We start from the raw sequence: 16865 nt of genomic DNA on the forward strand, positions 1-16865 counted from the left end.
GGACTCGCTATCATCTACAAGGAATCCCTCAAAGGCACAATATCCACAGAGAACGCCACCCTATTCATGGAGCACCTGAACTTCAAGCTGCAAATCTCAGAAAACATCACCCTGAAGAGAACCCTTGCCTAGCGACCACCCAGCCCCACACACCACCTTTACCAACCTCATCACCCACTTCATAACTCCGTTCACCATTGACTGCAGAGTCTACCTTCTCCTCAGTGACCTTAACTTTCACCTGGAAGACCAGAATGACTCATGCTCCACGGTACTCCTTGAAAGCTTTAGCAACATCAGGGTCACCCAGCTCATCTCAGAACCAACACACAACACAGGACATGCACTGGACCCCATCTTCACCAAAAGCGGCAGCATCAAAAGAACTCCACCACACTGTTCAAATGGACCGACCATCCTACTTCCTCTTCGAAATCAATACACCTCAAGTCATCAGCTCTTTCAGCTTTCCAAGTCGTAGCTGGGTCAAAATCACTGAAGCAGACTTACTCAGTGCTTTCAGCATGGATCATCCGAGCCTCACAGACAACCTTGACAAGGACATCAACAACTTCAACAAATGGATCAAGAACTGCGCGCACTCCCTCACACCCATCAAACACAACAAACATAATAGATCATAAAAAGCAGGCCAACTGGTACACAGAATACCTCTGAGACACATAACAACACTGTAAACAACTAGAAAGGAAATGGAGAGCCAGCCTCAACACCACTGAAAGAATTGCCTACAAGGCTGCTCTCAGACAGTATCACTAGCAAGTAAGAGACACCAAGTAAAAAGCACTAGTGGTATCGAAGGAAGTTCCAACAGCTGCAAGGAGATCTTCTTGATCGTTAAGGATTTTACCTTGCCCTCAGCCACTGTCACAACATCACTGGCTCCTAGCAATTCTGCAACAACCTATCCAACTGCTTCCACAGCAAAATCATAAATATCTACAGCAACTTCGCACACAAACCCAACCCCAGAGAACTTGTTGCTAACCTACCCACCATAAACCATAATGGCCACCTGACCGAATGGATATCCCTCAACAGAAAAAAACAGTGGCAATCAAGTGGACCATCCACTCACGGGCGCCAGCGGACCTATGCCCCCACCACATCTTCAACCTGGTAACATCGCCAATCAGAACCACCCTGACCCACATCATCAACACCTTCATCACACCCGCCACTTTCCAGGATGAATTGAAACTTGCAGAAATCAACATCCTCCTCAAGAAGCCCACGCCCAACTCGAATCAACTGAGCAACGTCCAACCCATCTCTCTTCTGCCCTATCCAGCCAAAGTGATTGAAAAGGCCATCAACAAGCAACTCACAACCCACCTCGAACTTTACCATCTTCTAGACAACACTCAATCAGTATTCAGAAAGAACCACAGCACTGAAACAGCACTCAATTGCGGCCACCGATGGCATTCGAATCATCCTGGTCCAAGTGAAAACAGAAGCCCTCATCCTGCTGAACCTATCTTGGGCCTTCCATACTGTCTTCCATAACACCCTCATCAGAAGGGTTCACGAGATTAGCATACAAGGATCCGCTCTCAAAGGGATCTGTTCCCTCCTCATGGGAAGAGCCCAAAGAGTCAGACTGCCACCCTTCACATCAGAGACCAAGAAATTGATATTTGGAGTCCCACAGAGATCGTCCCTCAGCCCCACCCTTTTGAACATATGACACCGCTCGCCAATACCACACAATCACAAGAAATCAGAGTAATCTCCGACGACTATGACATCCTCACTCTGACAGACAAAACAGCCGCCGTCAGAACCAACTTCACCAACTGCTTGACCATGGTAGCAGACTGGCTTCAGCTTAACTCCAAAAAGATGGAAGTGCTGGTCTTTGGCAATAAGACCTCCCATTTGAACACCACTAGGTGGCGGTCGGGGCTAGGACCAACATCCACACCCACAGACCACGCAAGAAATCTAGGAATCATTCTAAACGACAAGCTCAACATCACAACTCAAGTCAAAGCAGTGTGCACTGCCTGTTTCCTCATGCTACGTAGACTGCGAACAATCTTCAAATGGTTGCCTCAGAACACTAGACAGACCGTCACACAAGCACTCGTCACCACCAGGCTAGACTACGGCAACACTCTCTACGCTGAACTCTCCAAACAACTCCTACACAGACTCCAAACCATCCAGAACACCGCTCATACTCCTACTTGACCTCTTACGCCACACCCACATCACACGCATTTCAGGAAGCTTCACTTGGCTCCCCATTCACAAGTGCAGCCAATTCAAACTTTGTACACACACATGCAAAGCCCTACACAACACAGGACCAGCCACATACACTTTCACCACCCCATGAGACACCTATGCTCTATCTCACTTGCACACATTCCCTGCATCAGCAAAAACGAAACTGAGGTTACTCATTCGCCTACAGAACACCCAAGACATGGAACTACCTCCCTTCATACATCAGAGCCTCCGCCTCACTCCTTGAGTTCTTCATGAAGCTGAGCATGTGGCTCTTCATATAAGCACCTTGGGGACCACAAACCTACACACCTGCCGAAGTACTTGGATACCCTCTCAGGTGATTAGTGCGCTATAAAAATCAATTTAACATGACATATTATAACTATTTAATGAGGTCCTCACTGACCACATTATGTGCACAGGAGCACCCTGCATGGGTGCTCCTGTGCACATAATGATTTCCCTCCCTGCCCCCAGAGACCGGGCCTTCTTCACCCAACATCTGTTTCCCGAGAGCCTGGTGGTGCAGGCCTCGATGGCCAAATTAAGCTAAGCTCATTCCCTACCACACCCACTGATAGGGAGTCAAAGAGGCTAGATACCTTAGGGATGAAGATCTTCTCTTCCACCAGCCTGCATTGTGATCAGTGAGCACTCCTGGGCTGCTACCCATGTATTGTGGGACTAGGTTGCGAAGCTGCTGCCCATGCTTTTCGGAGCGGTCCGGCCATCATGATCCAGACAGTGGTTGATAGCAGACATGCAGCAAAGTTCGCTATTAAGTGAGGATTGGACACCAGCAACGTACTAAGCAGGGCTATGTCCTCAACATTGTAACTCTGCTGCCATGCCTTGCTATGGTCGACCAGCTTTCGGGTTTTCAGTGGATGCTAAATCTTCCCTTATAGACATGCCTTTTGACAGCTCCTGCCTATCTGGCAATAAGGTGGACACAGCGTTTCAGTGCTACAGGGAGAGTAGGGCCATTACCAGATCCCTAATCCTCTCATTGGGATCCCAAAAACAGCAACAGTCTTCCCTTCACACCTTCCATGTCAGCGGGTGGGGCTCCCATTCCAACCTTTCTCCCCAGACCAGCTGGCTTTGCCATCCCTTTTTGGCTGGTAATGTGAATCCCACAGAGGACATGAAACCGATTCCCAGCATACTGTCCACTCCCGTGCCCCTCTGCCTGTCGCAACCTCCGAGCATCTTCAGTGGACTCTCGACACAACAGCTGTAGATGCCTAAAGGCGCGGAGATACTCCTTCGGGAGTCGAAGCCAGCGCGGTATAAACCTGCAAATAAATAAATAAACACACCCATCCCATTGGATGCAGAATCCGCCGCCACCTGCCCTAATGGCCTAATGATATAGTAGGAGCGTGACTGATTGTATAACTGACTGATTAAGTGTATCTTACTGAATTAATGGGTAGTTAGCAAACTGTGTAAATGTCTGTATTAGTCTGAAAGTTGGTGTATAAGTGAATGAATGGGTTGGTGAGTAGCTACATGACTGTCTATATGGGTTATTGATTGGTTGAGTATCTGTATGGGTGCCGGAGTGTCTGTGTAAGTGGGTGGGGGTGGGTGTCGCTGTGCATAGATGTGTGAGTGGGTGATTCAGTGGGTGTATGGGTTGAAGAGGGCATCTGTGTAGGTCTGTATGGCATAAATAAGTGATGATAGTCTGTGTATAACTATATAGGTGAGTAAATGGATGTGATTGATTCTATGCATGACTGAGGAGGTGTGTGAGTAAGTGTATGGATTAGTGGTGGTGTGTGAGTGTATGTATATAGGTGGATGAGTGCATATGATAGTGCTGTATTGATGAGTGATTGCATGTAGGAGTTACTATATGGGTGAATGAGTGGATATGTGTGTGTAGACCTAAGAATCGCTGAGCGGGTATGTTCTACTGGTAGTCAGTATTTTAGAGTGGTTGTATAAAAGGTACCCTCTTCTGTCTTGAGGTCCTCAGGACACAAGAGGACCTCATCGCCCCACCACCAGGGCGCCAAGAGGCGCGTTTGCAGAGTGGTGTAAAAAGGGGCATGGCCTCGAACTACCTTTCTCCAACGCAGCTCTGTGGCGCATACTGGAGGTACCTGGTGGGGTAGTTGGCCCCCAGGGACCCTCAGTGTTCAAGGGGACTTAATCCCCCAACTTAGAACGCGCCAGGGTACGCATTTGCAGAGTGGTGGAGAAAGGGGGCATGGCCTCCGGCATCTCGCTGTCTTTTTTATTTTCACTTTTTTTAACAAGGTGGGCTGTGTGGCCCCCCTTCTTTTACATTTTTGGGGCCCGGGGGACCCCATCCCCCAGGGCCTGACCCCTTTCTACAATTTGTTTTATAAAACTGGGAAGGGGGCCTGTGGCCCCCCTCCAGAGGCCAATTTAGGCCCCAGGGGCCCCATTCCCCGGGGCATGGCCAGACTTTTTTAAAGTTCTTTTTATTTTTTGGAAGTGGCCCCCCAACTTAGGCCAATTATGGCCCCTGGGACCCCATGCGAAGGGGCCGACCTTTGCATGTTTTTATAAATCTGGCCTCTCCATTGGGGACCGTGGGGGAGCCCCAATGCCCCCACAGTCCTGCCCGCTCCTCGCATCCTGCGGGAGCCGGCATTGCTTTTGAGCATGTGGAGCTGCTAACATACAGCTCCCCTTGCTCAAAAGCAATCCTGCTCTCACTTCAATGAAGCAAAGCTGAGTTTGCAATGACAGTGCGGGAGCCGCACGGTTTCTGCCCTGCCATAGCAAACAGCAATGTCCCTGGGGTGGACACCCCGGAACATTGCAGGAGCTGGCCCTGGTGTGGCGGTACCCAGGGCCATCAAGGGCTCCAGGAGGGGGGCAGCGAGGCCCCTCTCTCCATGTTTGCAAAGCCCTGGGGAGGTGGTGGTCCCCAGGGCATGTGGTGGGCTCTTGCACCCCCCACACTTTTAAAAAAAAACAAAACAGAAAACCAGGGAAGTGGCGGTTCCCGGGGCAGCAGGTAGGCCGCGTGCCCCGCATCCAATTAAAAAAGCCCCATTGAGGTGGTGGTCCCCGGAGCAGCGTGGGGGGTGCGGGACCCCCCCCACGCATTCATTTTTTAAGAAGCCCCGGGGAAGTGGCGGTCCCTGGGGCTGCGGGGGGCCGCGTGCCCCCCACATAATTAGCAGAGCCCAGGGGAGGTGGTGCTCCCCGGGGCTGCAGGGCCACCCCCGAGCCCCGGCTATTTCATTTTAGCATTGCCACCGAGAAGCGCAGGAGCCAGCGCTCCATTTTTGTTACATTTTGGCGTGATTCGCGACCCCAACGTGAATTCTGCCCGTGGGACCACCTGAGCAGGCCTAGGGGATCAGGGTGTTTCTACCCTGCCCCCTTTTCAATTATTTCTTGTGACTCGGTTCTACCGAGTAACAAGATGGCTGCCAACACATTCTGGCAGCCAATCAGATTGAAGCTCGTGCCCCGGGAGGGTTCGCGAACCCTCCTCGGTGGTCAGATATCGCTATTTTTCTTTTTAAAGTTTTTTTAGGAACTACTGAACGGATTTACACCATTTTAAAAAAAGGTCACTTTCTGAACCAAGGACTACATTTTTGCCAAATTTGGAGAAATTCCATTCAGCAGTTCGAGCTGTAGCCTGTTCCACTTTTTCCTATGGAAATTAACATGGGGAAAATGCGTTTTGGGACCCCCCTTTTTTCTCGGCCCCCACTTCACGAATCACCCAGAAACTTTCAAGATAGGAGCTGACCGGAACAGGCCAAAATGTTGGAAAATTTTGCAAAGATTTGTCAACCGGCGCCAAAGATATTGGCAAAACAAAAAACGCTTTTCCTATGGAAAATCGGTCCTACTTATAACTACCTACTGGCGACCGCCAGTAGGTGATATATATATTCACGCTTGACAACAATTTAAAACAAACAGAGCCGACTCTACTGCGGATTGTTCAGGTTGTTTTAATCACATTAGCCATAATGCGTTTCAGCCGTCACAACGGCCTTGATCACATGATGTTTCCGTGCCAATGGATTGCCTTTTGTTTCTGGGAGTCAAGGTAACATAGAAGAAAGACTCCTTCCTTTATGTCACAAAATACAATTCATTTTGTCAAGTTACAATCACATGCAGATTCTACCGCATTTTGACATTAAATAATATCAAGTGCAAAAACATATATAATATATATATATATATATATACACGGACTCACTTTCTTCTTTTATCTGTCCTTGTAGAGAAGTACACCAGCTCGGGCTGTGTGAGTTAAAATTGTTTTAATCTATAAAATTATGCAAGCAAGAGGCTTACAATACCAATGTGTTTCTGCTCAAGCAAGCCTTGATCACGGGAAAGCACTTAAAATTGCTGGTAACGCCAAACTTGGGCCTTGCCTAATTCAGCTATGATGGTTTTTTATTTGCCTTCCAAAAGTTGTCGAGGGGAAGAAATACATTAAAATTATACTTACAATGCAGTCATGCTGTAAAGACCACAAACTCCGAATTCCATTTATGGATTTTTATTATAAGGCCAAAAATAATTGAATATAGACACACCTCAAAATCAATGAATATAGGTACAGGAAAATTAATACAGAGCCAAATCTGCGCATATAATTGATTCAGCAAAAGAGACACAAAACTATAAACTCCAGGATTAATTTACAACCCAAGAGGGATGCGGAGTCCAAATCCCTTATCATTAGGAAAGAAAGCATGGAATATCTTTCCGCGCACTACTCTCATTAATGATGCTTCTATTTGGCTCCCCTATCTCGGTTCCCAAAGGTGTCAGCACGTGTAGACTTCCATAGAAGTACTCACGTCAAATGGGTCAAATAGCTTAAAGCAATTGAGCTTGTTCTCAAGGTGCTCTCTCTTCTCTGAAAATCTAGAAGTCTGACGTTCGGTCCCTGCGCACAATACAAAAAGGATAAATTTAGCCCCCTCCTCAATGTATCATGTGACCAATCCTTTCACTTCTTTAATACACTGGTAGTTTTCCATGATTGCTTCATTGAAGTTGTCTTCGCTTCTTTGATCTTTGAGTGTAGATGGGCCAGGCACAGACAATATCCTCCCTGCTCACTTCTCAGACTTTTCAAAGACATTCCAGTTATCTCCTTAAACTAAAATAATGAGGATGCATTCCTTCTACCTTCAATGGGATGAAAACATACTATTCTAGCACGAACATAGATACATTTAATTAATTCCACAGTAGCTGAAGAAGTAAAACTGTAAACACCCTGCAGCTCGAGGCCTAGACTGCAGACAACTTTAACACACGATTATATGAATATGAATATAATGTCTACCTACACCTGTAGTTATAAAATAATGGTGTTTTCTAGTATATGCAAAGTCTGTGTAAACGGCACATTACATTTCTTGGTTAACATGTAGAGTAAATGCAGTTAAAACATAATATAGGATGATACTAAAACATATGCAGGTGCGTTTAAATCATGAATAAGATGCTCCCTTACAATTAGAGTGTTGTATGCGCTCTATCATTGCCCACGTGATTTTTATACGCAGTTCGTATTTCTTCTTCAGAGCGCGCCTAGGAAAACAGTAAAAGCAGATCCGGACTGGTGAGTCTGCCCACCGGGCAATCCCCCGGTAGGCTGGAGGATGGTGGGGGCCGGTTTTATAAACGGGCGCCGGTTTTGTGGCTGGGGGCCGATTTTCAGTCCGCCCGTCAGTCACACTCACAGCCTGTGACGGTCGGACTGAAAATCGGCCCCCGCATCGAGAGTCTGAGAGTCTGAGTCTCACAGTCACTCTCTCAGACTTCCAAAATAATTTGCTGCCCCGGGCGGCCCCCGAATACTAGGAGGTGCCTGTGCGCAGCGCGCAGAATGCCCCCCCCGTCTCCTCCTCTGCCGCGTCTGCGCAGGGTGCGGCTGCTGGTGTTATTTGTTCCCGCATGCGCATCACATCTAACTGACGATGACGAGTGGAGCAGAGAGGTGCGCACTTTAAGCGGCAGCGGCCATAAATACATTTTCATAGCCAGGCTGAGGCAGAAGCTAGTAGCGCCCCTAGCTAAGCCCGACCCCCCCTGTGTAGTGTCTGCCAGACTGCCACTGTCTGCCATGTGAGTGCCGCCCTGCCACCACCAGCAGTCACAGGCCTGTGAGTGAGGTGAGTCCGGCGAGACAAGAACAGGGCAAGCGTGACCAGGCCTGAGGCCTGGCTGGCCCTGGGCCTGGTCTGGACGAATGCTTAACATACAAATATCCTTTCTGCAGTGCTCTGACTACAGCTTTGCCGAGTTGGGTTCACACTTTTAAACACCTCTTGGTGAATGTGAGGTCACACATATGCAGACACGCGCATTAGCCCACAGAGCTATCGCACTGCCATTGCAATTACGGTGATGATGGTTGTTGGGAAGTCTCTGGTTCAACTGGCCGCGGCGTCCATATTTCCAGTTTTCCGACTAGTGCTTTCCCTGACTTCCGGCGCAGCTCCCCCCAAGTGTAGCGCCAATCTAGATTCAGGCGCAAACTCCAGTCCGCGCCCTAATCGGGGTTACTACTCGGGCGCAGGTGCACCTCCCTTGGGCTTTATCCGCATTATTTTTTACCACATCAATCCGGAGCAGATGGTGCAGATCAGCAGCAGGGGGCAGAGTACAAGATGTAGAGTTGGCATATTAGCCCCCTATCTATGCATCGAATGTCTTCTGGTGCTGTCATTGCGACCTGCTGACCACAGCACCGTGCTGTGCAAACTCTGGGTGTGCCCTTACAGCACGACTCAGACGCCCTGGCCTAAGGCACTGGGAAGCAGTGCTTTGAATGGACCGGCATGGCATCGGAGGAGGCGCTGTATTTCACATCTGAAAGATGAACGTTGTAATCTGGTCACATCTCCGTTGTTGCCACGTCGAGATTTTTCTATTGCTGGAAAGGATGGGGGAGGGGGGTTGATAGATCAAGTTTGGCCTTGACCGGCTGGAGAGGGCACCTGAATATGGGCGCTTGGTGGCTTGAAATGGGCATTTGCCAGCTAGAGATGGGTGTTGGATGGACGTAGGTGAATGTTGGGGGATGTAGGTGAAGTTGGTTTGATGGCGATGATTTGGTTGGATGAAGTGCGCATTTGATAGAGGCGGGTGTGTGTTCGATCATGATGGGTGTTGGATGCATGCAGATGGGCGTTGGCTGGTTGGAGAGTGCTGTGGTTAGATGAAAGGGACCTCTGGAGAGATGGAGTTTGGTGTGATGGAAGTGGGTGTTGGATGGATGCAGGTGGGTGGTTGGAGATAGCTGTGGTTGGATAGAAGTGATCTTTGGACAGATGAAAATTGGTGTTGGATGAATGCAGAGCGGTGCTGGGTGCTTTCAGATGGCTTTCGTTGTATGGAAGTGACTTTAGACAGATGGAAGTGAATGCTGGATGGATGCGGATGGGCATTGGGTGGTTGGAGATGGACGATGGTGGATGCGAATGGGTGTTGGATGGATGCGGATGGCATTGGGTGGTTGGAGATGGACGGTGGGTGGATGCGGATGGGTGCTGGATGGATGTGATGGGCATTGGGTGGTTGGAGACAGACGGTGGGTGGATGCGGATGGGTGTTGGATGGATGCGGATGGCATTGGGAGGTTGGAGATGGACGGTGGGTGGATGCGGATGGGTGTTGGGTAGATGCGGATGGGCATTGGGTGGTTGGAGATGGACCATAGTGGATGCGGATGGGTGTTGGATGGATGCGGATGGGCATTGGGTGGTTGGAGATGGACGGTGGTGCGGCCCACTCTTCACGCAGCGCTGCTGCTCTCATTAGCGCTCGTGTCTGTAGGCAGCGCTGTCCACCGGCATCTCGCTGCCGACTATGTACCAGTACCACCTGATAACTAAGTTCTAAACTCTCGGCCCGAGAGACTCACTGAGGTTCTAACTTATCAGGTAATGTGGTGGTACAGTCACGTCGCGCTGCCTGCTCATCATTCCTCATTCGTTGTGCCAGTGCCGTGCCAATGTATGCCCAGTTTCACTTTCACCTTCTACTGCAAGTGGTCTGGCCTGGCCTGGCCTACCTGTCTCACAGCAGAGGTTTCTACTACGGTGCGGACGTGTCTCATTAATCATGGGATGTGTGTAGCCTACAGCGCAGAGAGTGGGAGTGACGCAGGAGCAGGCCCCCTCACATCCTGGTTCCTCTCCCCCAATGCCCCCTCCCTCACGTTTGTACATTTCAAACATGTTGCAAATTGGTTTAATTGCTGTTGACATTCACAATAACTACCACTCAGTGTTATTAACAAGCATTTGCAATGCAATAGGTCTCGCATTTACGTGACTTTAAGCTACTGGCATTGTAAATGATAATGCCTTTTATTTATGTTTTGGTTTTTAAAACATAAATAAAAAGCATTCTCATTTACAATGTCAATAGCTTACACCTTCGCAAATGCGCGATCTGTTGCATTGCAAATGCTTGTTAATATGAGGTTTGGCCCTGAGATTAGTATGATGTTTTTTGAGAACTGGGGCGAAGGACCAGGGATTAAGCATGAGCGCTAAATCCGCTCCGATCGCGGATTTTGCGAATTTTCGGTAAATTCGCGATCCGCGAACTCTCGCGAATTTGCCGAAAATTCGCAATCCGCGAGCGGCGGATTCCGGGGGCAAAAGTTCAACCATTCCTGGTCTGTTGTAACTAATTTACGATGGCGCCGGCAAGCTGCCAGCGCCATCCTAAGATAGCTACTAAATTAGCTTCAACAGGAAGCTCTAATAGATAAGATAAAGCAGGTCATCGAGCGCCTGCTTTATTTAATCTATTAGAGCTTCCTGTTGAAGCTAATTTTGTAACTATCTTAGGATGGCGCTGGCAGCTTGCCGGCGCCATCGTAAATTAATTACTACAGACCAGGAATGGAATTATACCGTTGTGGAGGCTGGGCAGGTGTGCCTTCTTCCCAAATATACCGTCGAAAATCAGCTGTGACGCTGGACAAAGGCCTTTGCATCTTTGACCTTCACGAGCGCAATCCCCGTGCTGTTATGTGGCCAGGGGCTTCTGTCTCTACATCTGCTGCTCTGATCAGTCTCTGACCTTGTATACACACAAGAGCCATGTGCACTCGCATGGAAGCGCCGTCCGTTTGGCCCCGCCCACACACTCGCGGTGTGCACCGTCTTCCCGCCATTTACCCACTATGATGGGCAGATCACTCAAGGGACCCCTGCGCCCTTCGGCGCGATTGCATAGTACCACACACCTGGCCGCTGTAGACAACTCTCTGCCACTTTAAGCAGCTGTAGTGTAGTAAAAGCACTATACATTTACCCAACGAGGTAGCACTTACTGATCATCCAGTAGAAAGTACTCCAGTTGAGTAGAGGTATGGCACAAAACGGTGGCGTCTTCTTGAATAAATACGAAGGGCAGGGTTCAATCTGGCACGATGGTCCACTCCTGGCATGGAAGCCACGCCCCCAAATCCGCCGATCCGCTAAATCCGCGGATTTTGCGGATCCACGATCCGTGAATCCGCAAATTCGTGAATCGTGGATCCGCAAAATCCGCCCATGCTTACCAGGGATGTCTTGATTATATGGTTGTTTTGAGCCTCATCCAAATGCATATAATGTTTGGAGCATAAAACGCAAGAAGATACTGCCCTACACGTTTCCGACTTCCATGGTAAAGGACCCAACAGCAGATCTGGGGTCTTTCTACTCGGGATACTGAGGTAGTTAGCTCAGTAGAAATCCGACTTCATTGGGGCTTTGTGATTAAAGTATCAACTTCGAATAGTCCCTTTAAGAGAATGTTTGCATATGATTTACAGTCCTGATTTATTTGTAAAATAACGGTTTATATTTAATGTTCTTTATTTTGTCTTGTGATCAATAATATGTATTTAGATGGAAAAATGGCATCTGTCAGAGCCTTGTGCACAAATTCATTACAACGATTTCACAATAATGGTGCAAATACATGACCAATGTTTTTTTTTATAGTTTTAGAAAAGGAAACATATGAGGTCAGTTGCTCTCCACAGTTTGAAATTTGAATTTTGTGTAGAAATCAATACTCTGTAGTGGGAATTCAGGGGCACATGCATCATGCTATTTACCGGTCGCAAATGAGCTGATTCGCAGAATCGTCCCGCTTGCGACCAGTAAACGGGTATTTCCGATGCATCAACCCAAAATGCATTCGCAAAACAGGTAATTGCATTCGCAGAATAGGTGATCGCAAAAATTGCAGTTAGCGAATCGCAATTATGATTTTATGAGCAATAGGCATGTTAAAAATGTTTAGCTTTTAAAAGATACATCTTTTTTTTCGTGAGAATTTAGGTAGCTTTTCAAAAAAGAATCTAGCAGTACTGTATAACTCTTGTCTTAACTTTAAAGGGACTATTTTGAGAATGCCCACAGAGATTGATGTAAGGATATTTTAGAGCATCTTGCTTTACGTTTTAAGGTGTTTTACAACATTTTACTAGCCTTCTTATACTCAGTCAAGAAGTTTGCCTATTGCTTCTGTGTCTGCTCTTTTGCGTAAACATGTATTGGTCTATAGGACTTAATTCCTCCCGATCCTATGCTTGCTTGTTGCTTGCTTCTTTGTTCTTTCAATTAGAAATCGCCTCTGGTTGTCGTGGATCATAGTCGCACTAACAGCAGAAAAAAAAAATCCCACACAAGCTGCTTGAAGCTGCCTGTGTAAGCGACCACAACCATAATTTTCTACTGGCACTGGCTAGCGCCTAGCCCGACCGCCCTGTGTCCAGTGTCTGCCACAGTGCGAAAAACGGACTCGCCTCACTCAGGCCTGCTGACTGCTGATGGTGGTGGGGTGGCACAGTGCCACCCCACCACCAACAGCAGTCAGCAGGCCTGAGTTAGGCGAGTCCGTTTTTCTGCCCCCAGCTTGAAAGAAGCAAGCAGCGCGTGACGTGAATATGTACCTGATAAGTTATAACCTCTCGGCCCAAGACTATTTTTGGTGCTCGCTGAAAGAATGCCTATGAATACATATGACTGGGTGGGTAACCTGATGTTCATTAAGGTAATCATCTACTGTTTACTGTGCTTTGAAAGTTGATACAATTTGAATATGTAATGAAAAATGTGCTGTAAAATTCACCATTTTGGTCTGTCGTTTTTCAAAAATTTCTTGGTGGGAGAACCCCCCCAAACTCCCCGAGTGGCCGAGTGGCTACACGCTGGACGGGGGCTGGTTCGCTACGCGCCGGACGGGGGCTGGTCTGGCAAAATTTGCCAGGGCTGCTTTCAGTTCCCAGTCCGGCCCTAAGTAAAAGAGTCTTTTACGAAAGGAAAATAGCGTGATTCAAAAATGTCAATTCAATATTAGACGCTAAAAATAATCTTATACTTTCAAATTGTTCCCATTGTGAACTGTCTTGTGTGCCTCATATGCACTTTCAGCTTTTAAAACCCCTTTAACTTATTTTAACCACAACAGCCAGCAATAGATTTCCGAACACTCGAGAGAGAACTTTCTAGGAGTTATGTTATGTTATGTTAGGCAATGATTTATAGAGCGCACAGCTACTCAACAGAGTGTCCCAACGCTAAGGCAGGAGAAACGAGAGACCTATCAAAGTTCCCTTTGTAGACACAAGTAGAGGATCAATGTAATTCTGTCAAGAACTGCACCTAAATGGCCACACAGACTCTCTTACTCTTTTTCAACCTTTACTCTTTTTTGACACCCGGATTATCTCTGGTCAGTGTAATGGACAGCGCTTAAATAACACGATTGCCCATCTATTACCAAAGAAAGACCTCTCCATTGAATCAAAGGGTTGCCTCTCATGTGTGTGGATGCTTAGAGTTGTCCATGCCGTTTGAGATTATGTTTGCTGGTACCCTGCCTCTGGGTGGAGTTATTTATACATTCAGATTCTAACTTTCTTACATGTCGTTATTCCAGGCTCATCCACAGGCAGAGCCACCCAAACCAGAGTGGAGTTTGCGCATAGTAAGTGATCACAGTGAAGCACACGCTTTGGAGGTCAAGAAAGACACCGAAAGAGCAGATGAAATAAAAGCTATGAAACAAGCTTGGGAGTCTGCAGAACCAGGAAGAGCTGTCAAGGTACAGTGAGCACTGTATGCGAGTTCTAAATTGAACCTACAATGTCCATGTGCACGTCCTGGGAAAGAGGACGGAGGGGGGCTTCTCTGAGGCTTCTAAGTCTCAATGAAAGATTTAAATATTATAACATTTATATGTATTGGTATATTTATAGTTATTTTTCAGACACATGGTGAGTCTCCTTCACATCTCAGTGGACATTTTAGACATGTCCTGGCTGTTGTGGTTTTTTTTTTAACTGTCATGTTTGAAGATATATAAAAGATAAACAAGAAAGAAATCAATATTTGCTGACTTTGCAATTTAAATAGCGAGGGCATCAGTGCCTAATTGGTGTACAAGATGGTTACTTTAATATGTAGGAGCATGGAGAGCTAAGGACAGGCTTTGATATGGTATGCTTCCGCTTGCCGTACCCTCTAGAAATCCCAGGGATTGCAGAGCTAAATCGAGCTTGACAATGTTAGAGTCCTTTTGAAAACAGTTTAATCTGTGCTTTTCTTGTCCTTGTGCCTTTTCCTGCTGACAAATCTGACCTGTGACCGTTTTCTCCTCGGTGAATTTATTTTTCCAGATTGACACCGCGCCATTGCATTGGTGTTCCTTTCGATTATTTCCTGAGAAACCCCATTCTAAGTCTTTCCATACATAATCATGCATCACACCATTACCAGCTGGTATTTTTGGGTCCTGGGTAAAATATCGAGTTAAGGCTGAGTGCAAAAGTGATTTCCCACAACTCTTTAATGCATGCATAGATAACTGAAACAGAATTTGGTTGAAATGATTGACCTCCTATGTACCCCATCATTTTAAATGATTTTCTCCACTTAAACTCTGCTCCATTAATCTCATATGTACCCCTTCATGTTAAATTATTTTCTTCACTTAAACCAGTCTATTATTCCAATCCAATCCAAAAATTCTTTATTTCGGTCTTTTGAGACCATAAAAGATACAGTAAAAACATATAAAACACATGCGGACATACAATATAAAAACAATGCAGGGAAGCGAGGGACTAATTAATTCAGTGCATATAAGAATCTGGAACTAATTAATTCAGTGCATATAAGAATCTGGGAAACTAAAGGCCCAGTTAACTACAGTTCATTGCACATTTGGAAGTTAAAAGTTACCCTTTCAGTATTTTTCCCCTTATCTGCCACATAGCCATTAGATACTTGGGGCCAGATGTAGGTGGCCAATTACCGGTCGGTAACGGCCAAATTCGGCCGTTACCGACCGGTAATTGGATTTTGAGATGTAGGACATGCATTTACAGAATTGGTATTTTACCGATTCTGTATTTACCGATTCGGTAAAATTACCGAATCCGTAAATACAGACTCTGTAAAATACCGATTCTGTAAATGCAGATGTAGCTGGCACATGTCAGAGTGCCACAGGGCTTTAAGAATCGGTATTTTACCACCCAATCCAATTGGGTGGTAAAATACCGAATCCAGGTGTGCATGCACATGTGTGCATGCACACCTGTGCCATGTGACACACAGACATGCCCTTAGGGCATGTCTGTGTGCCACATGGGGCACATGCCTATTTTTGGGGTGCCATAGGGTGTCAAAGTGACACCCCCTGCACCCTTGCTAAAATCGGTATTTACCGATTCTGTAATTACAGAATCGGTATTGCCCATTGATTCCTATGGGCTGCAAGGCCCATAGGAATCAATGGGCAATACCGAATCGGTATTTACAGAATCGGTAAATACAGAATCTTAACGATTCGGTATTTACCGAATCTGAAATACCTACATCTCCCCCCCTCTATTTTACCACCTCTTAAATACCGATTCGGTATGAATCGGTATTTAAGAGGTGGTAAATTAAAATTACCTACATCTGGCCCTTGGTTACAGCAAAAACAATATAGTGCAGGGTACTTGTCTTCAGGATTCTGTATGATTGTAAATAGTTTCTGAAGCCCAGATTCCTACACAGTGGCACTAGCCAGTACTTTCTCGGTCTTTTGTAAGCAGGGCAAAAAAACAGCACGTGTCGTTCATCCTCCACGTTCGTGCTGCACCCAGGACAAATTTTATCGTCCAGCGTTGTCCATTTACTTGTAAAGGCTTAAAGGGGCAGTGTGCCAAACCTCCACTGGATAAAAAGTTTCCTTGCAGTGACAGAGAATATAACATCCATATATCCTTCAAAGTAAAAAGAACTTTTGGTGGCCAAATATTGTTCAGTGAGGGTGCCGGTGTTTGGAGCACACACGAGCAAAGTTAGGCTCTTGTCCTTGAAAGTCTTGGTGAGCATTTTGCGGGACACCCCGAGACAACCTCTTTCGGGATCATCCCACAGAACAGCCAGTCCCAATCGATAGAATTCTCATTTTACATATGCCACCCATGGAATTCTGTCGCAACAGTTAAGACTCAGAACGTGCTTCAGGTCTTGCCTATAGTGGGAGAGTTCACTAGTAGACCAAAGCCTATGCCAAAACCTCAATGGCTTTAGAGCCAGTTCATCCCCTATTGA

At 46.8% G+C, this 16865-nt stretch overlaps 1 protein-coding gene across 2 annotated transcripts in view; it reads left to right on the top strand.

Moving 5' to 3' along the window:
* ADGB (androglobin) overlaps window positions 1–16865 on the top strand; it is a 1448570-nt gene that overhangs the window by 1221402 nt on the left and 210303 nt on the right. For both annotated transcript variants that reach the window (XM_078649209.1, XM_078649210.1), the window contains exon 31: window positions 14194–14358. In XM_078649209.1, coding sequence (XP_078505335.1) covers window positions 14194–14358 — 165 coding nt within the window. The remainder of the gene's footprint in view (window positions 1–14193; window positions 14359–16865) is intronic.

Source organism: Lissotriton helveticus, chromosome 6 (genome assembly GCF_964261635.1).
Source record: "Lissotriton helveticus chromosome 6, aLisHel1.1, whole genome shotgun sequence".
In the NCBI taxonomy this organism is placed as follows: Eukaryota; Metazoa; Chordata; class Amphibia; order Caudata; family Salamandridae; genus Lissotriton; species Lissotriton helveticus.